Genomic DNA, 26,987 nt, shown 5'->3' on the forward strand with positions numbered 1-26,987 from the left:
AACCAACCGAGCCACTTGCTGCGGGAGGAGAAGAGGAAGAGAAGGGGAAGAGGGAACAAGGAGAGAAGCAGATGATTGCTTTTCATGTGTTCCCTGACTGGGGATCGAACCCAGGGTGTCCATATGCTGGGATGACTCTCTATCCACTGAGCCAACTGGCCAGGGCCTTTTTTTTTTTTTTAAGTGAGAGGAGGAGAGATAGTGAGGCAGACTCCTACATGCATCCTGGATATCTACTTGGCAATCCCTGTCTGGGGCTGATGCCTGAATCTAAGCTATTTTTAGTGCCTGATGCTGATGCTGGGACCAACCAAGCCATTTTCAGCACCCAGAGCAGATGCTTGATCCAATCGTGCCAACTGGCTGCAAGAGGGGAAGAGAGAGAGAAGGGAGCGGGGGAAGAGAAGCAGATGTTCACCTCTCTTGTGAGTGCCCTGACTGGGGTATTGAATGCAGGATGACCATATGCTGGGCAGATGCTCTATCCATTGAGCTAACTGGCCAGGCCTATATGTGTTGTTTTAAGCCACTAAATTTGTCATAATTTTTTCATTGGGGGCAATAGAAAACTAAAACAGGGTCCCTTCCTGCAACTTTCTGCTGTTTTTAAGAATTTTGACCCAGCCTTGCCAACAGCCTTGGGCAACCTCAGCTGACAGAAAACATCACAGGGACACTGTCCCAACTGCTTCCTGGTGGCCCCAGTATTGCTGGCTTTCAGCCGACGCTTATGCATGAGTGTGGCCGGTTTGAATAGTCCCACTAGGCAGAGGAGGAGTGTGGACATAGCCCCTGAGTCTGAGGGGCCTCCAGAGGTCATCTGTGAAGACACAGGTCAGGGAGTATCTTTACTCTCAAACTGAACCCTGAGAGGGGCAGGGTCTCATCCGCTGTTAGGCAGCTCCCGAGACAGGAAGGCATGGCCTGAGCTCCTAACTTCTAATGCGGGGCTCTTTTCAATTGGTCACATTGGGGAAATGCCTTTCCCTTGTGTCTGTGGTTTGGGCAGGGCAGGAGAGAGAGAGAGAGAGAGAGAGAGAGAGAGAGAGGATTGAATAGCAGAGCAGGGATCAGAACTGTGGACCTCTGGTCTACCCAGTGGCTTTGTATATCTGTGCGTGAGTAGAAGGCACAAACCACAATTAATCTTCTCAGCTTTAGGGGAGACTCTGAGTTGAGAGTGGTGGTGGAGGGGGAAGGAACTGTCCCTATGGAATTAACCGTGAGGACAAGGATTCTGCCTGAATAGGAAGCTCTCTTTTGCCACAGGGCACTTGAAGGAGCAACCCCCCCCCCCCCCACCACCACCAAAGGGACCTCCCACCCTCCCTTCTCACCTGGACATCGTCTCAGGTGTTGTGGGGAGCAAGGCAGAGTGCAAATGTGACCTCTGCAGGGACAAGCAGGTCTGTTTGAAGGGTGAAGAGGTGAGATACGGCGAGGATTCAGAAACACTGGTGTGTGAGAGGGAGGCCATGCTGTGGCTGTGTCCAGCCCATGTTCACTGACGGGGTCAGGAGGAGTCAGGACAGAGGTGGCGGAGCAGAGGGGTGTGAAGTCCGTCCTCATGGTTTTCAGGTCTGGGCAGGTCCAGAGCAGTGTCCAGCAGACTGTGGGCTGCAACCTGTCAATGGCTCATAAAGTCATCTACAAGGTTGCGACCAATAGTTTTTAAAGCTTTAGACCAGAACATAGGGCATACACATTTTGTAAAAATAAGTGTTGCTGTATAAAGGTTTAGATGCTCTGTGGTGTTTGAACTGGGAGGTCTGGCCCTGTCCTACGCCCTCGGGGAGAGAGACCTGAGAGTGGGGAAGAAGCAGAAACCGCTGGGCCACCTCCACAAGACCAGCTTTTAATATGACTGTGATCAGAAGCACGAATAAATAAACGCCAGAGGAAATGGAAAACCCAAACCAAACCTCAGAACATCAAACCCAAAAATCAGAAAACAAAACAAAACAGATCTCCGACAGACAATAAAAGCCCCCCCTCCAAAAAAACAAACAAACAAACAACAGAATCAGACTGTACAAGCCATGTCACAGGGAGAGCAGAACGGCATGGGCGGCACGGACGGACAAGTGCTGGAGTCCCCCAGGCCGCTGGGCCTCCATCCCCGGGGCTGGGGTGGGCGAGGGTTGGCCTCAGTCACTCCATGGACCAGCTCGGAGGCTGGGGAGGGGGTCTGTGGGCAGGTTAAGAACCGTCACAAACTACACAAGGATCAGATGGAGTTGACAGTTCTGCGGTTTCCCTCTGGACTGCGCAGCAGGTGTGATCCCAGCGTGGCCTCACGGCGACGTCGGGGCTGGAACCTGGTCCCCCTGCATGGTGGCAGAGTGGCCGCTGGAAACCGCGCGGAGGAGTGTCAGGTGCAGAGACAGACGTGGAGGGGGCGCCGTGAGCAGTCCGAGCATGCAGGTGCTTTATACATCTGGCAGTGAGATGTGAGGGTAGGTTGGCTCTGGGACAGTTCCAGAGTGTGACTCGTTTCTCCTAAGAGGGACGCACGGCAGGGCCCGAGGACGCGTCGTGTCAGACGTGGCCACGGCGAGGTTTTGGCAGATAGTTTGCTATGTGTGCATAGGGGGTTCTTGCTTTCTGTCATCGGGGGTCACCCTGCCTGAGCCTGCTGTCCCTTGTCCTGCGTCTTGGGCCTCAAGGTCTGCTTGTGGGGTGCCGCGCGGTCCGAGGGCTGTCAGCAGGCAATCTCCTCCAAGGTCCCCAGGGCCGTCTGCAGGGGCACGTTCACAGTGTGGCTGATGGTTTCAGAGTGGTTTGGCATCGTGTCACAAGTGCTCTGGAGGAAAGGGCAAGGTGGGTGTTGATATTTACTCAAACATTCTTCAGGTGCCACTGGCAGCCTTGGGGACCATGCTCCTCCCTTGTGGGTTCCCCTGGGGCACTGCTGCTCCTGTCTCAGAACATCCTATGCACCTGTTCGCCATCTCAGGCATGAGGTCGAAGGGGCCTCACTCACTGCCTTCAGCATCCTCGCCATTGCCCACCTAGGCGCCCTCTGGGGCGGCGAGAGGGCTCTCTGGTGGTGGGGTCTAGCAGGTGGTTTGGTCTTCTCTCCTAGAGGTCCCCTAATGTGCCAGCTGAAGCTACATCTGAGTGATGTCTAGCTTTGGGGCTGGAGAGCCCATTTTACCTTTGACCTCAGGGGCTTCCATTGGGGTTTACCGGGGGCGCCGATTGCTGAGGCCACGCTGCAAGCGCGGAGGCCACCAACAGCAAGAACCAGAGCTGCCCACAGCTGGCCTGCAGCTGCCCAGAGGACCTGTAGGGTTGGGCTGGCCACCAGGGAAGGTTGTCCTGGGCCCCTGAGCAGGGTGTGGCTGAGGTGGCTGTGAACGTTTAAGGAGATTCCTAGGATGTCCTGGGCTGCTGCGGGTGGGAGGCTGGGAGGGGTGGGAGCAGAGAGACTCGCTAGGAGGCTGTGCCAAGAATTCGGAGGTTTGATGAGGATGACACTGGGGGAGAGGCAGGGATGCAGGGGAGCCTGTGACTGAGACATTCTGGAGGCAGGAGGCAAAGTGGGGGGGAAAGGAACCTGCATTTGCTGAGCACTTACTATAAACTCGGCAATGCTGCCTGCTCTACAAACTGGTCCCTTCATCTGAATGAAAACAGGCCTTTCCCGAGGGTGACTGCACGGCTGAAACAACACGGGACTCCCAAGGCACGAAGATGGTGTCTGACCACTTGAAGGTATACAGTAGTCAGCATTTATGGGTATTTTGCTGCTACAAGCTTCACAGGGCCCCACACTCGACATCCCCTTCAAATGGGAAAGAGTACCAGGGACGTCCCTACTTGCATTTTGTCAGAACAAGGAGACAGATCTACCCAGAGCATGTCTGCTTCTCCCAAGGCCATAAAGTGGGAGTAGCCCCCTGGTCTGGGAGAAGCTGGGCTGGGCCAGGCAGCACCAACCCTTAGAAGCACCTCCCTGTCTCCACGGCACCCACGGCTTACTACCAGGCTCTGCCATGAGTCTCAGAGAGAGGCTCAAGGATCAGTCTTGGATCCGGGAGCCCACGGGGTGTCACAGGCTGTGGGAAGGTGTGCGGTGAGGCACGCCCCTGCTGCTCCGGCCCCCGTATCTGGTTTCAGGTCAGCTGAGCAAACCAAAGGAGCAAATCAACCTCAACCTGCAGGCCGCCCTTACCACGTTCTCATCGTCGTGGCTCCCTTCATCCTCTTCTTTGCCAAGCAGGTCTAACAGCTTCTCTTTGATCAGCTGCAGGGGAGGCAGGGAGAGAGCGGTCAGGCTGGGGGGACAGTGCAAAGGCAGAGAGACCTCCCTCCACTCTGCTCGGCTGGGGAACCGCCGTGGCAGCTTCGCCTGGGCTGTGGCTAGGCAAACCGCGGCAGGAGCCCAGCCAAGCAGCTGGCTCCGGGGGCCCTTGCCCCATCTTTGGGCTGCAGTGGGATTTGGGTGCGCCAGCTAGTGCTTGGAAGAGGTCACAGGAGGGCCCTGGCTCGCAGTGTGGACCGCCTTCTCTTGTGGATGGCGAGTGTGGGTAAGGGGCACGTGCGTGCTAGAATGGCTGGCTCCCGTCTGTCCTCAGGGGCAGCCTGGAGCCCCTTCCTGAGGCTGAGCCTGGGGACAAGATTGATAATCCCTCTCTAGGCCAGTCAGCTGCACAGTTCATAAGCTCAGGGCACACTTGAGTTCATAACGTTTTATTCTTAGCAGTAAAAGGTAGTTAAATATGTTACCCAGTGTGATTCAATTTCCATAACTTTGTACAGCTTCTTACAAAAATTAATAAAGCAGAATAAATCTGGCCGTGGGAAGTGTTCCGGGTTTGGGGAACAAGGTGACCATGCTAAAAGGCAGGAGGTCGCAGGGGCCCTCCAGCTCCGACGGTGAGTCCCAGCGAGCGACCTTCGGCCATTGCCAGCCCTCTCTGGGAGGCAGGCTCTGGCCACAGGCCCTGTTCGCTGGGCCGAGACTCGGGGGTCCTGGGGCCTCTGCAGGACCCGGGCTGCCTGAGGAATTTGGGAGCCCCTGGGGCCGCTGGGTCTGAGGAGAGCCCAGAAGGAAGGCTGATGGGCACCAGGAGCTCTCCCAATGCCAGAAGTGCTGTCTGTTGTCAGAGAAGCTTCCAGATGCTGTTTCCCAGGAGCCTCCCGGGGGAAACATCTTCACAGACTGCCAGCAGCCAGAGGTGACGGGTGTGCCCCCGCTCTTCTCAGAACCGAGGAGGCTCCTGAGAAATGCCCCCGACCTCAATCTGCCTCAGGCACGAAGGTTCCACCCAGAGGGAAGGTGTGTGTGTATGTGTGTTTGTGTGCGGTGAGAGTGGGTGCGAGTGGTAGGAAAGTGTGGGTGCAGACACACCCATGTAAGAGCCACCACGTCCAGCCTGGCCGAGGGAGGGCTCAGAGCTGGTCTCAGTCCAGGCTCACCCCCCACCCCCACCCCCACTAGTGCAGACAGCCCCCTGCTTTCCTGCTAAAGCACTGTGGCTTCCATCCTTCCCTTACGTCTATCCCTCCCCCACACCCACCCCTCCCCCATGCCTAGGAGCCGGTGATGGACAACGCCATGGTCAGGGAGGAGAGAGCAGGCTCTGGGGGAGAGAGGCCGTCCTCTCCCCCATGCTTTGGTTCTGGACATTGGGGCATACGGTCATTTCCCCACGAGTAATCCTGAATCTTACCTCATAAATATAATCAAAGAGCTCTAGTATTGTGAGGATACTAGCACCAATAAACAATCCCATCTGGCCACCAATATCACCTGGAAAGAGACAGAAAAGACCAAGGGTTTGGCTTTACTCACAACCCTTCCAGGGGACAGGGTGTGAACAGACTCAGCACCCAGGAACCAGACCTGAGTGGTTCCCTCCACAGGAAGCCTGGGCTTGTAACTGGAAGACCAGGCCTTTGACAGGTCCCTTTCTCAATGCATCGCTTTGAGAGCTGATGGCTTGCAGCACCTAGTGAGCATCGGAACTAACCCGGATGCCTATTGGAGGATTCTAGAGTAGGCCTCATAGGTTGACAGGCTTGCCAATTACAGTTAAAAACCACACTGATTGGGCCTTGCTTTGGCTGTGGGCTGGGAATAGAGATAAGACAGGTGTGGTCCTTGCCCTGGGCCTGAGACACAGGTGTTAGGTGTCCTGCGTGGGGGTCTTGGGAGCCGTATCACAAGAGGCTCCACCCCTTCAGTCATGACATGGCCTTCAGGGCCACCTTTGGTCACCTCTCACCCTTGGGATAAGGCCATCGGAAGTATCTTCTATCTCCTTTATCTAAAGGTAAATGTTCAATGTGGTTTTTTCCAGAGCAGAGGTTCTTACCCTGGGGTGGGTGGGGACCCTTGACCAATTCTGGACTTGTGTTCAGATCCCCCTGTGTTGAACTCCTGGGAAACTTGTAAGCAGTGTGGATGCCTGGACTTGTCCTAGGCCTACAAAATCAGTCTCTGGGGTTGGGGTCTGGATGTCAGGATTTATATATTCCCCAGGTGGCCCTCTGGCCCACAGGGACAACCACTCTCCTATGGGAGTGCCAGATCGTTGAAGACCTCCTGAAACGGAATGAGAGCACTATGTATGTGTGCCTGGGCACTTGTAGTGGAAGCTGTTATCTCGAAGGGGTTGTGATTTCCCCCAAAGCCCAAGGTACTTTGCCCCACTGCTCTCCAGGGCTCTGGGCTCGGAGTGGCCCACAGCTTACTGTGTGGCTTTGATAAGCCCTGCCGTTCTCAGTAGCTTTGCTTTCAAATAACCTTTGGTGGTGGAGATGGTTGGGAGGGGGTTGGAGGAGGGAAGCTGCGAAGTCCTTGCCAGCTGTGTTCTCTAGGACTAGGCTTGGGGGAGTGCTGGGAATGAGGGTGCTGTTGGGGTGGGCATACCATCCTCCAGGCTGACCTCTGTTCTGAGAACCTTCTGATGGGTACATCTGCCCCCTCCTGCCCTGATTATAACTGGGAGGAGCCAACAACCACATTCGGAACCGTGAGATCGTGGGGAGGAGTTCTTCCTGGTGGGACTTGGTGCTGAGCTCAAAACGCCTCCCCTTCATTCCTCTGCTCCCTCACTGCTCACTCTGTGTCCTTCATGGAGGTTTACTGGGGAGTGTGCACATGCAAGTCATGTGTGAACGTGTGTTCATATGTGCACGAAGTGTGCCTAAGTGTCGGCTGTGTGCCCGTCTTTTGTGTTTGACAAAGGACTCAGCCAAAGGGGCCACGTAGCCTTCCCAGCGCAGCAGTGTTGCTTTGCAGGTGGGGGCTCCACTGGGGACCCTCGCCGTGTCCACCTCCTGGGGACCACCTGTTGGGCAAATAAGTTTGTAAAATTTGTGTTATTTGAATTTGCTCACTTTCATTGTTAAAAATGGTGCTGGTCTGTGAAGTTGCTGGTTGCTTTCCTGCTTGGGAAGGGCCATTGTTATGCTAATGTGGGCTGGGGGAGGGGTTTTCACGCCAAACAGTTTTAAAAGCAGAGAAGGAGGAAGAAGAAGGAAGCCATGTTTCTGCAGAGTGAGGGCAGAGAGAAGGCAGAGTGCTAAAGGAGAAAGAAGCCAAGACGGCAGGGAAAGAGTCAGAAGCCAGTTTTACAGAGAAGGAAGCCATGTTGGCAAATGGGGAACCAGAGGTGAGGGGCAAGGGGCTTCTGTGAGCTCTGCTGAGACTGGTGGGGGCCTAGGGTTCTAGGAAAACCCGGATGTGTCAGTGGCTTTGGGAGCCCTGAATGGAAAGGGAAGTGTTTCCCTCTGTGTATTTACTTGCCAGCTGGGTGCGAGGCTAGAATAAAGGAATGGCCCACCATTCTTTGGCTCTACTGTTCCTTTACTGTCTGCTCGAATCTAATGGGAACCTGCGTGTGTCTGGCTGTGATGGCCGTGACAACTGGCCTTACACCACCCACAGCTCAGCCTTGCCTACATCTGATAGCTCTTTGTCCCTGCCATGGCCTCAAGGCTCTGACTCCCACCTGGAGGCAGAAGGCCATGGAATCCAAGAGGGCAGCTCTGGAAAGGCCCTGAGAGACCATTAGCCCACCCGCCTCAACGTGCTGATGAGGACACTGAGGCAGGGATCGCAGCAGGAACTGGCCTAAAATCTGTGCTGCCCTGGTGCTCTTTCAGTTCCGGGACAGGAGTGGAGCAAGGAGAGGGGGAACAATGAGTGAGCATAAAGGTTGGGCTCATCGGGAGGCTTATATATCTACCTGCCTGCCTGCCACCCACCTGCCTATAAGATGTGCAAATTTGTGCCATAGACACTCTGACTTACCAAGTAAGGCAGCAACTTCATACGCCTTCTTTTGTTCAATTGTCTCGTAATTGAGAGCTTCAAAAAATATATCCAGAACAAGGATGTTCTCTCTGCAGAGGGAATGTTCAGTACCACACATGGGTAGAACCATCAGGATTCGCAGGCCCACCTAACACAGCTTTCCCTTGCACAGAAATTGAGGCCCCAGGAAGTGAAACAACTGGCCCAGAGTTTGAGCTGGTTAGTGTCAGAGTTGGGGCTTAAGACCAGGAGTCAGGACTCCCAGCCCCGTGATGTTCCCAGTACTGGAGGCATATAGCAGCTGTCTCCCTTTGCCCATACTCTCTGCAAGAATTCTGCCTAGCCTCCGGGTTCTTGAACCTCCAAAGGGTCTGCCTGGGCCCTTACCTGCAGGTGAGCTCAGGACTCCCTGGACGAGGCTTGCCTGACCCAGCTGGCAGCCTCTGCCCACTCCTGAGAGTCCCCCGAGTGCCTACTGGGATTTATAACGAGCTTCTCCTAGTGGGGGCCCCACCCTGATACTGCCACGTCACCTGCCAGAACCGAGTGGCTTTTCAGGCAGAAACTGTTATCTGGCTGGGGGGGTCCCCAGGCAGAAGCACCTTGATCCCTTTTGTTCCTTCAGGCAGATGCGTCAATGAGACACATCTTGGCAGGAGGAGTCGTTCTGCCTGCAGGATGTCTGCTAAGCGGCAGGACCTGGCGCCGCCCCAACTCCCCCGTCTCCTTCAGTGCTGCTCACAACGCCCTCAATGCCGGGTCCCCAGCCCGCTGAACAAAAGCAGTAGGTTTTAGGTGTCACCAGGATGGGCTTTGGTGACTGTGCTAGCAGGAGGGCGTGGCTGGGGAGCAAGGAGCAAACCCACTTCTCTCCACGTAGGGCTCTCCGAGGTGCCGTTTCGCTCTCTCTTGCCTGGTTTATGACGGCTACCTCATCACAGGCTCCCTTCTGCCCATTTGGCTTCCCATCCATCCGCTAACCTGCTGCCTGAAAGGAGCTTTCTACAACTGCTAAACTAATTAAATGAAGTAAAATGACAATTCAGTTCCCGTGTCACTCAAGATTTGTTGATAGCCACAGCGGCCAGTGGATATCGTGTTGGGTCTCACAGATCTAGAACAGTTTATCACAGAGAGTACTGTTGAAAAGCAGCGGTCTAAAATACACATTTGAGCCTGTCACTCATGTACTTGAAGCTCTGCGGTGGCTCCGCGTTCCCAGGAGGAAGAAGTCCATGCCCTGCCCCCGCCCCTCCCCCCACAGCCCCGCCCACAGGACCTGTCGCTCAGCCAGCTTCCCAGCCCAGTTCTCCCTCACAGCTTTTCTCTGCCCCAAGCAGTTCCCTCTGCTGAGCCTCTGCCTGGGACACCCTCTTCTTCTGTGTCTTTTATTCCCTTACTCTGTTAAAAGATTTTTTGTTTTGTTTTTTGGTTTTGTTTTTTTTTTGACCACCAACCCTGTAGATACTCCACAGCAGAGAACAAAAAAGAAAGGTCCTTGCCCTCAGGGAACTTTCACTCTAGTGGGACAGGCAGGTAGTAAAGAGGGAACACACACACAAATGTAGATTTACTCTGGGCGTGAGTGTTCTAAAGAAAAACATGAGTGCTTCGAGAAAAGAGTCCTAGGAGGGGGCCTACGTTAGCTGTCTGAGGAGATGGCATTTAAATCCCTGCACAATGAGGGACCGGTTAGGTGAAGAGGGAGAGGAAAAGCATTGTGGGCAGAGGGCAGAGAACAGGCAGAGCCTGCCTGGAAAACTCCTAGACATCATTCCAAAAAACCCCTGAAGCTTTCCTTGACTTTCCCCATGCAACTACAGTCCACCGGCTCCCTGTATCCTTATTGCCGGTGTCAGCCTTTGGAGCACTCGGCTGGGTACTTGTCAGCGCACAAGACTACAGGCTCCAAAAGGCAGGGGCTATATCTTAATCATCTTTGTCTTCATATTCTGAATGCTGAACGTAGAGCTCGGCACACAGTAGGTGCTCAATTAATGTCTGCTAAACAGAACCAAGTGCTTAACTTTGCCCTCTTCCTTGATTGCCCCCCATTTCCTCCTGACTCACACACCCCCCTCACTCCCCCATCAAGACACCCCGTGAGCTTACGAGATATATTTTTCTGATTTGTTAAATTTCTTCTCGAGGTACTTGGCGGAGGTCTTGCTGGGGATCTTCACCATGGAGAGCTCTTTGTTGTAGCGGGTCAGGTTGCAGGGTGTTCTGCAGAGACAGTAATTGCTGTCCTTTTCTGCCAGCAGACCTGCAGGGGAGCGGGAGGTGAGGCTTAGCCGGGGTTGGGGACCGGGACCTCTGGCCCCAGAGCAGTGTGTCCTGGAGCTGAGAAGGGAGCTGGGAAGAGCTGCCCTCCAGGTAAGTGAGGGGTGGGGGCTGTGGAGGGAAGGGGAGCTGGGCTTTTGCTCTAGGTTGAGAGTGTCAGTGTGTATTTAAAAAAAGGGGGTCCGCTCTTTCTAGGGTTACTTTTGGTCCTGTTTTCCTTTTGCTTCTTTTCCCCGCTTCGTCTAACCACTTCGGTGTTTCTGGTACCCATGGGTTTTGTTGACTCTTCACTCCAGGGAGAGACGTGGTCCGCACAGAGGCTGGAAGTCACCTCTCCTCTCAGCCAGGCCTCCCCACACCGGGCCGCCTGGCTAGGCGAGCCCAGAGCTGCCCCCACTGAGCTCCAGCAAGTGCAGCTGCCACGTGGACTCAGTCCATGTGGCAGAAAAGTTCTCACCCTTTCCCAGCTCTGGAGAGAGGCAGGCATGTGGAGTGGGTCTAGCTTTGGGGTAGTAGCGTGTAGGCGGGGTCTCCCTCACCCTGACTTTTCCAGTGGGGGGCCGATGGGGGAGGGGACCAGCAGTTATTTGAACCCGAACACACCAAGCCGGAGGAGGGGGAGCACCTGGTGCCTTCCCGTTTGCACGTGTGAAACACACACGTGACCGTACCTCTTTCCTTTCCCCTGCCTTCCTGGGCTCAGCTGATTTGGAATAACCTCAGCCTCCCTATGGGAACCACCAGCATGTGTGTGGGGAAAGAGCTCCTTCTGTGCCCCCCACCGCACTCCACCTGCTGTGCATTCTCCCTCATCAGCCTCTTCCCCTCCCCCTTCTCTGTCCCCCCTCCCCCTCCCAGAAGATCTCCACCGCAGCCCCCCCCCCCCGTCATTCCACGTGCCCCCAGTACTGACCGAGGGCGGGCTCTGCGCACTCCTTGTGCTGCTCAGGGGTACAGAAAGGGGCATCCCCTGCAATGAAGAGAGGGAGAGGTACTCAGGCAGTAACATGCCCCTCCTGGGGGTGGGGGAAGGGAGCACTTCTCGTTACAGGTGTGTGGTGGGGGCAGCGGTCTGCCGCTGGACAGTCAGAAGGAAGCTCTTGACCAGAGCAGCCTGGGGGCTTCGGGGGAGCAGTGTACCCAGAGCCAGACGATTGGGTTCTCATTTGCTCTGTGACCTTGGGCAGGCAACAACGGGACCTTTCTGGATTGTTGCGCTGCTGATGGGTGAGAAAACCTTGGCGGCTCAAAGCGGGAGGAGGCGGTAAACACCTGCTAAGTCCTGAGGGTAGGTCATCTCTTGAACTCACACGGGTACCCTTTGAAGTAGGAAATGCTGTATCCTGCCTTCCCAGGACACCGAGTGGCAGTGATGGAGGTGGGCTTTGAACCCAGGTCAGTCTGCCCCCGGGGCTGGGGCTCTTCCCACCACATGGCAGTGCTGTATGTGAGAAGGACTGCTTTGCAAGCTCCTCTTTGCTGGGCCCTTAAGTCCACGTTACTGATTGAGATGCCAGGAACAGTGTCACGGGCGGCATGGCTATGGCTGAAATTTCCACTGCTCGCTTTTAGCTCAGGTTCCGTGAGGGAGACCTCACTGGCTGGTGGCCCACTTTCGAGCAGCCATCGCTCAGCTGCCCTTTCTGGCATATCTGCGTAGAAACCCCGGACCTACTGCTTTCTCTTTTACTCAGTGCTCAAGTGAAAGTCCATCGCAATGTCTTTGTCTTACCATTTCCCCAAACACCGTTTTTTCAAGAGCTGGGGAGGCTGTTATGCTTCTTCCTTTCCAATAATAATAATAATAATAATAATAATAATTTGATTGGTACATTTTCCTTTTTGCCCTGTCTTCCAGGTAGCTCAGAGGCAATTTTAAAGATCAATAATTCTAAGATTACTAAATCAATCACTGATCACCAATGAAATAATTCAGAATTTCGCTGTGAGCATGTTCATTTCAGCATTGGTTATATCAGAAAACAATGGCCTGACCTGTGGTGGCGCAGTGGATAAAGTGTCAACTTGGAACGTTGAGATTGCTGGTTCAAATCCCCGGGTTTGCCAGGTCAAGGCACATACAGGAAGCAACTATTATGAGTAGATGCTTCCCACTTCTCCCTCCTCTTTCTCGTTCTCCTTTTATCTCTCTCTGTCTCTCTCTCTCTTCCCTCTCTCCAAAAATTAATAAATAAAATCTAAAAAAATAAATAAAATAAATAAAACAATGGCTAAGGAACTAAATATCCAATATAAAGATTTTGTTAAATATACTTAAATAAAGTGTATTATAAACATGAAATAGTAGCTGTTATATATGATAGAGAACTTCTTGGCACATAGTAGGTCTTCGGTCAACAGTACTTTTGGTTTGTTCCTCTTCCCATATGCTAAGACAATAATTGATTTCTGCAGTTCAAAAAGCATTTTAATGTCTTAGCCTAACTTTATTCTTATAACAACAGCCAATGTTTTTGTTTGAAAGATAATGAAGGTGAGAACAGAGAGGTTTAGAAAGTTGGGCTAGTACACACAGCATAGGAGTGAAGGAACCTTAATTAGAAGCCAAAGCCCCGGCCTCCAGTCCCAGTCACCCACACCGAACTCTTCCTGCCCTTATTGCCTCCCACCCGTCTGCAGGTCGGCCGCTGGCATGCCAACCGCCTCTATGGAGATGGCCTCATACACTGTTAGTCTGACATCAGAATGTCTGCACGTACATATTTTAATTGTTGGCTGATGGACTTTTACCTTATTTGAAAGAGTACTGTATGTTTGAATGCGATCTGGATGAAAGCAAAACACATCTGGATGTGTGAACATGTACCACACCAGGATGCAGCAATTGCAAGCATCCAGGTATCTGGACACAGGAAACAATTAGGAAACATATTGAGCATTGGGAGGAATGTTCTCCAAACTTCTGGATGCTTCTGGACATGGGGGTGCTGCCTTAGTTGCTGGAGTGAATGTTTTAATCTGCCCTCTAAATATTATATTTGGGCACCAAGTAACAGTCTTCCCAGAATGACACCCCTTTGGATGCTTGTGGAGTGAGCAGAATGTTTCCCATTAGGCTGAGAAATGCAAAGAAGGTCCCCGGCACTGACCTGGCATGTGCACCATGCGGCAGTTGCAATTCTCCACGATGTAGCGGGTCTCACAGTCGATCCTACAGGCGGTGATACTGTAAACAGGAAAGAAGTCGAGGCCCATCTCTGAGGATCGGCACTCGCCCCATGGCGGGGGCAGGTATGTGAGCTGCAAAACAGGAAGAAGAGAGCAGTGGTCAGCCCGGGAGGCTCACCCTTGATGGATCAATGGTTCATTTATTCACTCATTCAATCAATAATTATTGAGCACCATATATTATATGACAGTCTAAACTCCACTGACCTCACAGCCTTTAACATCTGGCTCTAACACTAGTTTTCCTATCTTATCTCTTATAGCCTTCCCAGAAGTGCTGATCTTCACGGGGTGTTTAATACATGCTACATGTTGTCCCACTTCCACATGCTGTCATCTCCCATTGCTTGGTAGGACCTACTTAAATTCTACCCTCTTGACTTGGGATCCCAGACTTAGACCTGGAGGAGGTTCAAAATGAAGTGGCCTTAGGCATAAACTATGTTAGTTATGAGCCTTGGCCCTGACTAGACCAAGTCTCCAGTGTCACTTTGTAGACAAACTTCTCATGTCACTTATTCTCAGAGACCCAGTGACTATAAAAATGTTTTAACACTTATAGTACTTGCCTGCTGGGGGTGAAGAGGGTGAAGGGTGAGGGAACTAATGGTTGTTAAGCACTTATTATGCGTAAGCCCCAAGCCAAGTCCTTTACACCTGTCTCTTTTTTAAATTTAATATAATACAGTGCACACATTTTCAGTGCACAGTTTAACCAATTCTGAAAAATATATACACCAGTGGAGCTACCACTTCAATCAAGACATAAGACATTTTCAATCACTCTAGAAATTTCCTTCCTGTCCCTTCCCAATCAGCCCGTCGCCTGCCCAGGAATTGCTGTTAGGGATTCTGTCACCATTGTTGGCTTTGCCTGTTCTTACATTTCATATAGATGGAAATTTACACCATGTGCTCTTTTGTGTCTGGCTCCTGTTGCTCAACAAACTGTCTATTACATGAAGTAAACTTCAAGACAAAGATATTGCGTGAGATAAAGAGGGTTATTTCACAATCAATCCATCAAGAAGCTATAATCATTCTAAATAATATATTGCTTAATGATATGTTTCCAAAATGCCTGAAGAAAAAACTGACAGAACGAAGGGAAGAAACAGACACAGTCAGAGAGATTTCAACATTGCTCTCTCAGTAACGGATGAATGAGTAGACAAAAAGCACCAACATAGAAGATCTGAGCAACACTATAAAACAACTTGACCTAATGGTTTTTAAAAAAGCACTCTACAAACAATTACAGAATATGCATTTTCAGGTGAAATGGAACACTTACCAAGATACACTATCTACTGAAACATAGAACAAACCCCAATAAATTAAAAAAAAATGAAACCACAGGGAATATGTCTTCTGACCAAAGCATAACTAAATTAGAGATCAGTAACAGTAAGTAAAAGATAATATCAGTTACCAATATCAGGAATGAAAGAGAGGATATCACCACTGATCCTACAGACAATTTTTTTAAAAATGATGAGACTATTATATACAACTTTAGGTAAATAAACTAAAAAAATTAGATGACATGGACAATTTCCTTGAAAAATAAAAACACAACAAAACTTGAGCAAGGAGGAAATATGCTCCATTCCTTTTTTTGTCCATCCTTTTACTTTTAAACTGTCAGAATATTAATATATTTAAGGTAATCTCTTGTAAACAGCCCGTTTGAGTGTTGCTGCATTATCCTGTCTGACAATATTGGAGGGTTTAATCCGCTTACATTTAATGTAATTCTTGATACCATTGAGTATCAAGCCCACAGTCTCGCTTTGTTTCCTATTTGTCCCCACTGCTGTTCCTTCCTTTGTTATCTCTTTCCTGACTCCCGTTGTGTTAACTGAGTATTGTGTTAGCCGTTCATTCCACCACCTCTATTGGCTTTTATACCTCTCTGAATTATTGCTATTTTTAATTGTTGCTCTAGGATTTACAGTATGCATCCTTAACTAATCATGATTTACCTTGACCTAATGTTGTCCCACTTTGCATATAATCCTAATTACATCCCTTCCTGTTCATCATTCTTTCCCGTATTAAATTTCTATTTGATACCAGTTCCCTTTTCTTGACTTTTTTTTTTTGTAGTATAGACATATATTTTACTTATAGTTTACCTGTGGCAAAATCTCTCAGTTTTCATTTATCTACAAAATGTCTGAGTTTTAGCTTTATGGTTGAAACATATTGTGACTCGATATACGATTCCAGGTTGTTAAGTGTTTTCTCTTATTTCAGAATGTCCCACTCACTTCTGTGGAACATTTCAGGTCATTGTATTTTTCAGTTCCAGGTTGAATTTTTCAAAAAATTCCTGTACCTTGCCCCAAAGTCTGTTCTTATCTACATCTCCTTCTGCAATTCTTTGATGTTTTTTGTTGTTATTTAAAGCTGCTGTTTTCTAAATTCCAACATGGATTATAGGTGGTTCTGTTTCTACTAATTGTTTTTCCTTTTATAGTTTCCCTCTTTCTTCATGTGGTTAGGTTTTTGTATAGTGAAGGACACAATCATTTTTTATTGTATGCTGGATACTGTGGATAACTATAGTGACTCCAGATCAGTTATCTTCCACTGAATAGTACTGAGTTTTGTTCTAGCAGGTAATTACATTAGTAGTGAATCATTCTGACTTAGTGAAGGTGCTGTGTGGGCTCTGTATAAGAATCGGTAGAATATTTTCATTTTTCTCTTAGTCTTGGGCTATTGCCCTTAGTCTTGGAATGTGATCTTAACCCCTAAGGAATGACATTTAGGGGATTTCAGTGGGAAGCCCAAGGTATTCATCAAGTCTTGTTGGCTCTTGTTGAAGAGCCAACAAGGCTTTTGCAGTTTAGAGTTTTGGGGGACAGAGGTGTGGGGAATCAGCAATAAGCTGACAGTCTGCCCAACCCCCTACCTTACTTGTTCTGTGAAGTTGCAAAAGGCTGTTAAGCTGTGGTGCTGGATTGTTTATACTCATCCTACCCCCCATGTTCCCCGGAAAGACTGGAGGCAAGTTTCTTCTATCCTTTGTTTTGTGTAAAGTTAAGATGTTATGTATGGTGGGGGTTTTCTGCACTTGGTAAAATTCTTGGGTTGCCTTGGAGATATATATGATCAGAGATCTCATTGATTTGTTAATGGCCCACTTTGCCCTATAAATAAATGAGGAAGCGGTTTTTGAGTGCGCTCTGTTCCTGCCAGCAGCATTGCAGAACCCTCCCAAACCATCCTTTTTTACTTTAAGCCAGCGGTTCTCAACCTGTGGGTCGCGACCCCGGCGGGGGTCGAACGACCAAAACACAGGGGTCGCCTAAAGCCATCGGAAATACGTATTTTATTTAAAAATGTATAATATATATGTATTTTCCGATGGCTTTTTAAATAAATATGTATTTTCCGATGGCTTTAGGCGACCCCTGTGTTTTGGTCGTTCGACCCCTGCCGGGGTCGCGACCCACAGGTTGAGAACCGCTGCTTTAAGCCTATTTTCTTAATTCCGCACCGTTCCCACTCAGGACCCGGAATTACTAGCTGCGCTGGTTCGTGGCAAAGTCTAACATGGTGGGACTTGAATTACAAAGTCTGTCTCCTCTGCATCGGCCGCTGCTGAAATTACTGTCCAGCTCCTTCAACTGTTGTCCTGGGCTTCTGGGAGTGTCACCCTATCTGGATGAAGTTCAAGGTTCAGTCTATGATTTTAGGAAAGTTTATATAAAAATTTGGGGGCTCCCCCTCTGTGGGTCCCTCTTTTCTAGAATCTTTCTTCCCAATTTCCAAACTTTCTGACAACCCTGAACCCTGACTTGTGACTTTTTAACTTAATGTCTGCTGCTTCCTGCTCAGGCGCCAGCTTCTGCATTTCCTTAGGACTAGACGTGCCCTCGAGGGGGCGGCCAGAGACACAGACGTGCATTTCACACAGTGCGGGCCCCTCTCCTCAAGGGTTGAATACCTCCCAGTTTCTGCCTGCTTTAATCTCATCAAATAGTTTTACAAGTATTTTGTCCAGAGTTTATAATTCTTATTTCCAGGAGACTTACTCTTCTATAAGTGATTCCACCATTACTGAGAACTCATAGTCTCCACACCTGCTTTATTTAACATCCCTAGGACTCCTTTGAGGGAGATGTTCCTAGTCCCGTTTTATTAATGAGGACCCTGAGTATTAGAAAGGTCATGTAGCCTGTTCAAGACCACACACCCTGCCAGTGCAGAGCCAGCGTATGGTCCCAGGAATTTCTGACTCCAGCCTTGTGCCTGTATCATGATACTACATTGTTTCTGCAGAGAGGGAGAAACACACGGCGGGGGGGTGGGGGCTTCTCAGAGCTTTTCTCTTTGGTTGTTACCTAATACTGTATCGTCTTTCTTCCCTTCTCGTACTGGTTTGCTTTACTATCTTGTCCTTCTTTGCGGTTCATAAGTTGATCAGGCCTTTGCACAAATTTCCTGTATGACCCTGGATAATTCACTGCTCCCTCTGAACCTAGCTTTACCCATCGGTTAGTAGGAAGGGTTTGGGAGTTGATATTTGAAGACTAGAATGGGTTAGGTCTCCTATGTTGCTCAATATTGAATCCATAAACTCACAAACTGGAGTTGGGAAGGATTGATAGTGACTTTTGGCAAAGCAGGGGGTTTAAAATGATGTGTATTAACTTTGGGGGATACTCCTTTCTTTTTCTTCTACTAAAACAGGTTCCCACAGTGGGTGGACCAAGAATATAGCAGGTGAAGCTCTGGCAAGGAGCCAAGGTCTGCTCAGGGTCAACCACTTCCCTTTTTTTTAGCGGAGGCCATGATTCAGATACCGTGATGCCCCTGCCGTGGCTGGTTCATCATTTGCTCCATCAGCTTTTCTGATGCCTCGTACACCCCAGCAGCTGCAAAATCACAGCGTGCACAGTATCAACTCTTGCTTGCCAGTGACTGTCTGAAAGTAGATTGGAGTATTTGTTTATCCTGGGCAAGCAATGCCTCAGGGGGACCTCGAAGCACTGTCTTCAAATATCTGAAGGGCTGTCTCAGGAAAGAAGAATTAGATTTGTATTCTAGCATCCCAGGGGAAAGACAGACACAAGAATAGTGGTAGTAACGGAAGTGGAGACCATGATTTATTGATGTTGCAGGCACTGTGATTGGCACATTACATGTATTGCCTTATTTAATCTTGAAGGAGGAAAAATGCTGGCTCTACTTTCTAAGCTACTGTGTGAGTCAGTAACATAATCGCCGTTTTGAGAGCAAGTTCCCCATCATGAGGGAAGTTCAAGCAGAAGCTGCCCGACGACCTGGCCAGGTTGGGAAGGGAGGGATTCAAGCACTGAGTATGCAATGAATAAAATGACTTCTAAAGCCTCTTAGGCCCCCCCCCCCGGGTTTAATCACAGACCCTCAATCTGTTATTTTGATTTAAGAAATAGAGGCAGTGCAATGAGCCAGACAGAACCTTGAACTTCACTCTTTTCATGGGCTGTGTAACTTTGGGTAAACTTCACAGCCCCCAACCCCCATCCCCAGCAATTAGTCCCATCTGATTAACTAAGTTAAGTCGCCAGCTGACTCAACTCTCCCATGTTTTTTCCACCCTTCCATTCATTCAACAAATAGCCTAGCTCCACCTCTGCTCTCCTTACATTTTGGTCTTACAGGCCAGAAAATTTCCATCTTTTTTGGCATCAAGTTATTTTGTGTTGGGTTTAGTATAAGGACCCCTTCCAGTGTAGACATCCAAGTCAAGGTGACACCAGGCAGCCAGACTTGGAGTCTGGAGCTGGGAGAGAGATGTGGGCTGGAGATGGAGATGTGGGGACAGATGAGCCAGCCCAGGGAGAGAGGAGAGACGCCCAGGATTGAGCCTGGATGTGTCCCTGCATGCATTTACAACGCGTGCCCCCTTACTCATTTTTTTTTTTCCATTGTGGTGTGGATAGAACTGGTGGTGGCTTTGGGTAATTGCTTACATTTATGAACTGAGTAAAGAACTCAGAACTTTCGTGACTGAATACTCTGGTGCTTGCCTTTTGTTACTCCACTGTCTTGAGGCTTTTTTTTTTCTACAGTCGTTTTCATTTTATCACCAGAAGCTCGGGTTTGCTTCCTGGCTGTCCTGGGGACCTCCTGTGCTGGTCCTGAGCCACAGGCTCTCCCAGCCCGCGGATCCCGAGGCCAGCCAGCAGGTGGCGCTGCAGTTAGCGTCGCTATCCGAGACCTGCCTCTGCAGTCTGAGCTGCCTGGAGGGAGCAGGCCCGTCTCCTAGGCTCTGGCCAAGCTCACTCGGTCTTTTCCTTGTGTCTGCAGCCCACTCTCTGAGTGCCTTGGCTGAGATGCTGCTGTGGGAAGGGGGGAGGGGTGGTTGCTGAGAGGATGATGTGACTGCACAAGAATATATTCATTCTACTCCTGGAAAGGGTGGGAAAAGCATGAGATGAGAGAAAGGAGGAGGGAGACAAGGAGAGATGCCCACCTCCCTCACCTGATGCCCACCTGACAATTTTGTTATGTCAGCCACTTGGCCTCTCGCTTTGGTGATTACACAAGATGCCCACCTGGACCGAATCTCTTTAGGCTCAGGAGTCCCCTTGCACATTCCCTTCTGGGCTAGATCAGGGTCTTGGTTCTGGTCTGCCTGCCTTCCTCCTCTTCCTCACTTACCCCCCTGGCCCAGATCCCAGTTCTCCGTCTTCAAGAGCAGCCACGTTAGGAGCCCATGCTCCGTGGTTAGACCCGGACGGCGTGCAGTCCTGCTCTGCCCCTTCCTTAGTGGGGGCCTCCAGCAAGTGGGTGCGCCTCCTTGACCTCTCCTTTCTGCACGAGAACCACCCTGAGACCACGGCGACTTCAGAGCCCTGCTGGGAAAGGTTCTGAACATGAGCTGTGTGTCACCCAGCTGTCACTCCTGGCTGACATCTTCCGGTCTCTGTTCAGTCATGGGGACAGGATGGGAAACTCAGGCCCTTGTTAAGCTGCACAGAAAGCCGCTCGTTCGAGGCATTAGAACAGGGGAGATGCTGGGAAGAGCTGGAGGAGGGTCCTGCCTCAGAGCAGAACTCCTTCTCCTCGTCCAGCCCTGGTCCCTCTCCTCCTTCGTCTCTCCCCACGTGCTTCGCTGCCCTTTCTAGGAGCAGAACCAACACATTCTCAGGTATTTTCCCAAGGGAAGGCAGTTCTAAAACTGAGATGTTATGATGTTTTTCCGCCGTGTTCTGTAGCAAGATGAAGCATCTCCCAGCATACCTGGTGCATGACAGATGCTGAAGAAACTGGGGCCGTGGTGTCACTGTGAGTCGGTTTTGACCTCCCGTCTCCCCACCGGGGGTCTGGCTCATGGAGGGAAGTGACACAGGGACAGAGCCCACCAGGCTGTGCCTTTGCATCCATGACACAGACACACACTCTGGTGACCACAAACAGTGAGGCCCACTCTGACCACCTGTGGCCCATACTTACTTTGCGTTACCTCTGAAGGCCTTTCTCTGGGACCTCTACCTGTGTGTTACTGACCGGAGGGCAGCATTCAGCAATTTCAACCATGTCTTCATCACTGAGGCGTGACTGGGGCACTGTGGGGGTTTCTAGGGAGACGGGCAGTCCTGTTTATCAGGTGCCCTCCTGGCGTTAGGCGCTGTACTGGGCTCTGTCATTGAGTAATCTTGTTTCATCTTCCCATCCAGTAGCGTTATCCCATTTTACAGAAGGGGAAACTGAGGCTCGGTCAGGTTATGTACATTTCCCTGGGTCACAAATTACATGGATTCCCAGTCGCTCAGACTCCCAAGCCCCTATCTTTAAAGTGATTTGCAAACTTTCAAAAGCCATATAGAACCACCTCCCACACATGTCAAATCAAATATGACATGGATGCTGCTATAAAAAAGAAGCAAAGGTGAGCTGCCGTGGGGGCAGATGGGGAGTCCAGGGGTCTGAGCTCAGTGTCCTGGGCCCTGCTGTGCCCACAGCAGCTCCCAGGAACACCAAGGATGTCAGCGCAGAGTCTGAACACCCACCCACCGAGGTCCCAACGTCCTATGTGTTTCCTTGGGCAGGACTTGTAACCTCTCTGAGCCTTATTTATCTGCTCCATAAAGTAAGGAGTCCGGCTCAGATAGCGTCTAAACTCTTGCAGAATCTTCAGTTTGGAGCCTGCCTCGCCCACCCAGTTGGAAGGGAAACCGGAGCCTGCTTTTTAAGCCATCATTTCGAGTCTGATGTTTTTATTGCATCCTGCCGAGTGATTTAAGTATGTTCACAAATGATTATATTGTTCTCCTTTTAAGCAATACTCAAACCAAATCAAATACTAACATCAAACCCACAAATCAGTTGGTAGCAGAGGCAAGCGCAGTCTCAGGGGAGACATGTCCTTACAGGCAGCACAGAAGCAGTGAGGTCCCCCATCCCCCCCGTCCCCGCCAGCCTCAGGGAGAGTTCATCCCGCAAGGTCAAAGCAGAAGAGATGGCATCAGGAAGAAGTACAAGTCGTCGTAAGGAGGCTGAGCAATACCAATGTCTGCCAGTTGGAGGGAACCTGCTATGTGCCAGGAAGGTGCTTTTCCGAACATCGTCCCTTTCCATTCTCATGAAGATCCTGTGTGAACGGGCACCACTTGCCCAAAAGGCAGACTGTACACTAATTGATGGTATAGACATGGCGGGTGTTTATCGAATCCTTAGTAAGCACAGCACGTGTACTGACTCCTTGATCCTCATAACAGCCTTGTAGGGTGTTCTTCTATCATCTGCATTATATACCTGGGGAGACTGGAGTATTTGTGACTATGGTCATGGATAGCAGGTGGCTGAGCTCAAATTAGAACCTGGCAGATGCTCTGGCCTGTTAGCTCAGTTGGTCAGAGCATCATCCCGATACGCTAAGGTTGCAGGTTTGATCCCTGATCAGGGCACATACAAGAATCAACCAATGAAGGCACAAATAAGTGGACCAACAAATCAATGTTTCTCTCTCTCTCTTTCCCACTTCTCTCTCTAAAAAAAATCAATTAATAAAGTAAGAAAAAAAAGACCCTAGCAAACTGTACTTTTATTTTTTATTTATTTTTTTGGTTTTTTGGTGTTTTTTTTTTTTTGTATTTTTCCGAAGCTGGAAACGGGGAGGCAGTCAGACAGACTCCCGCATGCACCTGACCGGGATCCACCCGGCATGCCCACCAGGGGGCGATGCTCTGCCCATCTTGGGGCGTCGCTCTGTTGCATCCAGAGCCATTCTAGCACCTGAGGCAGAGGCCACAGAGCCATCCCCAGTGCCCGGGCCATCTTTGCCCCAATGGAGCCTCGGGTGCGGGAGGGGAAGAGAGAGACAGAGAGGAAGGAGAGGGAGAGGGGTGGAGAAGCAGATGGGCGCTTCTCCTGTGTGCCCTGGCCGGGAATCGAACCCGGGACTCCTGCACGCCAGGCTGACGCTCTACCACTGAGCCAACCGGCCAGGGCCTATTTTGTTCTATTTTAAAATACACACTAGGACTGCCCTGCAAGAACAAGAACAACCCCAACCTGCCTCCTTGAATGGGAGCATTCTTGACTGATGTGGTACCATCTGGACCACAGGAAGATTCCCCTAATCAAATTCAGCGCTGGGATCACACACAACTGTTGGTTGTGCTGGCTGGAAACTAAGCAGTAGTAGCTGATGCAGCACTTCAACAAGCAACAAAAATCAATTTAAAAAGTGAATTACCCATGGTTTGTGACTAGTAATAAAATAATAAGGTTGTATCCACTGCAAAAATTTTCTATGAGTGGAGAGAACGTATCAAGAGCAGAAAATGTGAATTGTTTATGCAAAAGAGCAACGCGATGTTTTTTTGAAAGATTGTAACTTGCCTCATTCTAACATGAATTTCACTGTGGGCCTTGCTGGCTATAAGTATGCTCCTGAAGCTATGCAAGAATCCTTCCCACTTTTGGGGTCACAGGGCAGACAGCCTCTGTAGCTTTATTTCCATCCATCCATCCATCCATTAGTCCACTCACCCACTTATCCACCTACCCACCGATCTACCCACCCGTGTATTCACCATCCACGCACCCACCCATCCACCTTCCACATCCAGTAAACATTTATTTACTCCCCCCCCCCCCCGCCCCAATCCATTCTAGGAACACTGCTAGGGCTTAAAGCTATGAAGATGAGTAAACTGTGGCTCCTACGACCACAGACGGGGCTCACAGTCTAGAAAGAACAGGCAAGTGCTGTAATGGGGTAACGATGTACAGGAATAGTGGGGGCACTGAGGACAGAGGCCACTTCAGTCTGGAGTGGGGGGGATTAGGAAAGCCTTCATGAAGGGGGTGGTCACCTTTGGGTTGAGTCTAGAATGACTGTGTGGTTCATTAGGCAGATCAGGTGAAGGAAGGGTGTTTGAGGTCCAGGGAACTGCCTGCGCAAAGGCACAGAGGTAAAGAGTGACCTAGCCTGGAGGGGGAGCCTCAGGCTGTGCAGAAAGGTGGGCCTACGGGTGAGTGGCGGCTGGGGTGCCCCACTCAGTGCTCAGGGAGCAGCTCCAGGTGACTGAAAAGTTCTCCAGGATTGTCACTGGGACTCCTGCACTTGCAGCAAATGTGCATCACCCGCAGGAAAGAGCCCTGCTCCATTCCTGCCCCCCCTCCTGGCCCAGGGGAAGAGCTGCCTCGCAGGGGTGTGTTTAGCGTGTCTGTGCATGCCGGCGCGTCATTATAATCACATCTTCATCCGGACACAATTTCTCCAGCAAGTGCTGGCGGAGCTGCTGGCAGCGAGTTCCCAGCAAATTGCCTCGGTGTGTGATTTGCTGGTTGAAACAGGGAGAGGGAAGTGTTGCAGGGATGCAGGCGGGGAGGCGGCCTCTGGCCCAGGAATGAGGCTGCAGTCACACAGCCCTGGCTTGGCTGCTTACTCACAAGCTGAGCTGGGCTTACCCCGCAGAGCCTCAGCTTCCTTCATCCCTCCAGCCCTGCCCCGGGCTTCTGCCTGTGTCCCTTTGTCTTTTCCTGTCCTGGGCCCAGGCGGGTTCTCCCCCTGACTTGTCAGTGCTGCAGGGGTCCTCATGATGTGGCACTAGGTGGTCCAGACTTCCCCGGTCCCTTTCTTCACACCCTCAGCTCTGTAAACTGGAAAGTGGTCATTTGGGTTCTAGACTGCTTCTCTGCTCTGCCTTTTCTTCCTTTCCTCTTCCTCCTTTTTTATTCTCCTCTCCCTCCCTCCCTCCCTCCTCCCTCTCCTTGAAGTGTAACATCCTCCCTCTCTTCCTCCCTCCCTCCCCCCTTCCTTCCTTCCTTCCTTCCTTCCTTCCTCCCTCTCCTTCCTTCCTTCCTTCCTTCCTTCCTTCCTTCCTTCCTTCCTTCCTTCTTTCCTTCCTTCCTTCTTCCCTTCCTCTTTCTTTCTTTCTTTCTTTCTTTCTTTCTTTCTTTCTTTCTTTCTTTCTTTCTTTCTTTCTTTTTCTTTCTTGTTGCTTTTCCATCTTTCTAAGAAAACCCCCTGGTCTACCCTTGAGCATCATCAACTGAAGAGTCCAGAAGGGCCGGCAGGCAGGACTGGCCTCTCTGCTAAACTAGAGCGATTCAGAGCTGCTGTGCACAGCTGTGCAGGGCGCATTCTGCTCGGCCACGGAAATCCCACTCTCTGGGACTAGAGTGTGAATGTCGCCTCCAGACAGTGCATCCAGCAGCCCTGAGCGGTCTGTGTCTTTACTGCCGGCCCAGCTGGGGCTTCACTCTGTTCCTGGGCTAGCTGTCCAGCTGGAATCCGTCACCCCACTGTTTCCCTTAGGGTCCATTAGCTTTATGTAACAGGGGGACATTCCCGTATGAGGGCGGCTTTGGGGTGTAGGAGGTGTGTGTGTTTGGAAGGGCACAGATGGGCCTCTGTTCACCATCCTTTTTGGAATAACCTTGCTCTCTTCAATGGGTATATTTGAAACAGAAGTTGGATCCAGGTTGAGATGTTCACTGAATGGGTTTTCTTTCTTTTTAAAAAATTTATTGTGTTAACATGGTTCAAGTGTAAAACTCAGTATAACCCCATCTACACACCACATCATGTCCCCCACCCCCGGCCCCATGCAAAGTCTCTATCCTCCCATCACGGAGTTTTCTTAAAGGGAAACCCACCTCGATGCATTTCTCACAGTGCTGCCTTTTGGCTTCACTCCAAACCCACTTTACCTGTGTCTGGGGGAGGGCGGCGGGGCGGGGGTGGGGTGGGGGGGGCAGTCCATTGTCTCAGGGTGGCTTCTGCCCGGGCTGGGAGTGATTGGGCAGGGGGTGGGCTGAACACCGGGCAGCCTGCCTAGCTAGGCCCGCAGCCCTCAGGTGGGACCACTTGTCCGCCCCTCTCCCCACCCCTTCCTGAGCCCTCCGCAGGCCCTGAACAGATTCTGAGCTAGCAGGACGGTCAGTCGAGTCTGAATAGGAAGGATGGGATGTTTGTGGAGCCCCTGCACTGACGCTGTGCGCTCCCGTTAATCCTCTCGCTAACTCGCTGCTAACTCTCCGGGTAGGGGTCGGCGAGTTCCCTGAGTGGCAGGGCAGCGCTTTAACAATTTCATGCCCAACACTCCACTCGGAGGCCTCTGAAGGCCCAGCAAGGGCGTCAGAATGAGGCGCAGCACCCTCTCCCTCGGGGACTCCAGTGCTGCAGCTGGAGGCCCGCAGAGCAGGAGCCACCATGGACCCACCATGGACCCACCATGGACCCATGTCAGGAGACCCCCCCCCGGGGGGGGGGGAGCTGCTCCCTGGGCTGTGGCGCTGCCTCCCTGAGGCTTCTTGCACCCCTCCGAGCCAGAGATGGCTCAGCATGGGCGCTCTGTGTGCACCAGCAGTTGCCATAAAATGCATCTTTTATTGCCCCTGCCCCGCCTCCATCCTGTAGCTTTTCAGCAGCGGCAGAAGTGGGTGGGGAGATGGCATAAAACATGTGGATTCTGGTGGGGAAAGATGCAGAACCACACGGAGAACAGACTGATGCTGGCCAGAGGGACGGGGTTGGAAGACTGGGTGAAGAAGGTGAAAGGATGGTGAAGTACAGACTGGTTGTTACAGAGCAGTCACGAGGATGTGAAGTACAGCGCAGGGTGCTGTAGTAACTATGTATGGTGCCGGGGGTACTGGAAATATCCGGGGAACACTTGGTAAAATACATGATTGTCTAACCACTTTGCTGTACACCTGAAACTAATACAATATAATATTGAGTGTAAACTGTAATTGAAAAAAGAAAGATGTAAATAGAAAGTTTATGTTC

At 50.8% G+C, this 26,987-nt stretch overlaps 1 protein-coding gene across 1 annotated transcript in view; it reads right to left on the reverse strand.

Moving 5' to 3' along the window:
* Positions 1 to 1,847: 1,847 nt before the first annotated feature.
* Positions 1,848 to 26,987, reverse strand: part of ASIC2 (acid sensing ion channel subunit 2) — a 272,030-nt gene continuing 246,890 nt past the window's right edge. Inside the window, exons 4-10 of the mRNA XM_066263335.1 lie at positions 13,663 to 13,813; positions 11,466 to 11,522; positions 10,382 to 10,535; positions 8,267 to 8,358; positions 5,679 to 5,758; positions 4,178 to 4,249; positions 1,848 to 2,803 (exon numbers count right to left, since the gene is read on the reverse strand). Coding sequence (XP_066119432.1) covers positions 2,702 to 2,803; positions 4,178 to 4,249; positions 5,679 to 5,758; positions 8,267 to 8,358; positions 10,382 to 10,535; positions 11,466 to 11,522; positions 13,663 to 13,813 — 708 coding nt within the window. The 3' untranslated portion in view covers positions 1,848 to 2,701. The remainder of the gene's footprint in view (positions 2,804 to 4,177; positions 4,250 to 5,678; positions 5,759 to 8,266; positions 8,359 to 10,381; positions 10,536 to 11,465; positions 11,523 to 13,662; positions 13,814 to 26,987) is intronic.

The sequence above is a fragment of the Saccopteryx bilineata genome, chromosome 2 (assembly GCF_036850765.1).
Source record: "Saccopteryx bilineata isolate mSacBil1 chromosome 2, mSacBil1_pri_phased_curated, whole genome shotgun sequence".
NCBI classification, from domain to species: Eukaryota; Metazoa; Chordata; class Mammalia; order Chiroptera; family Emballonuridae; genus Saccopteryx; species Saccopteryx bilineata.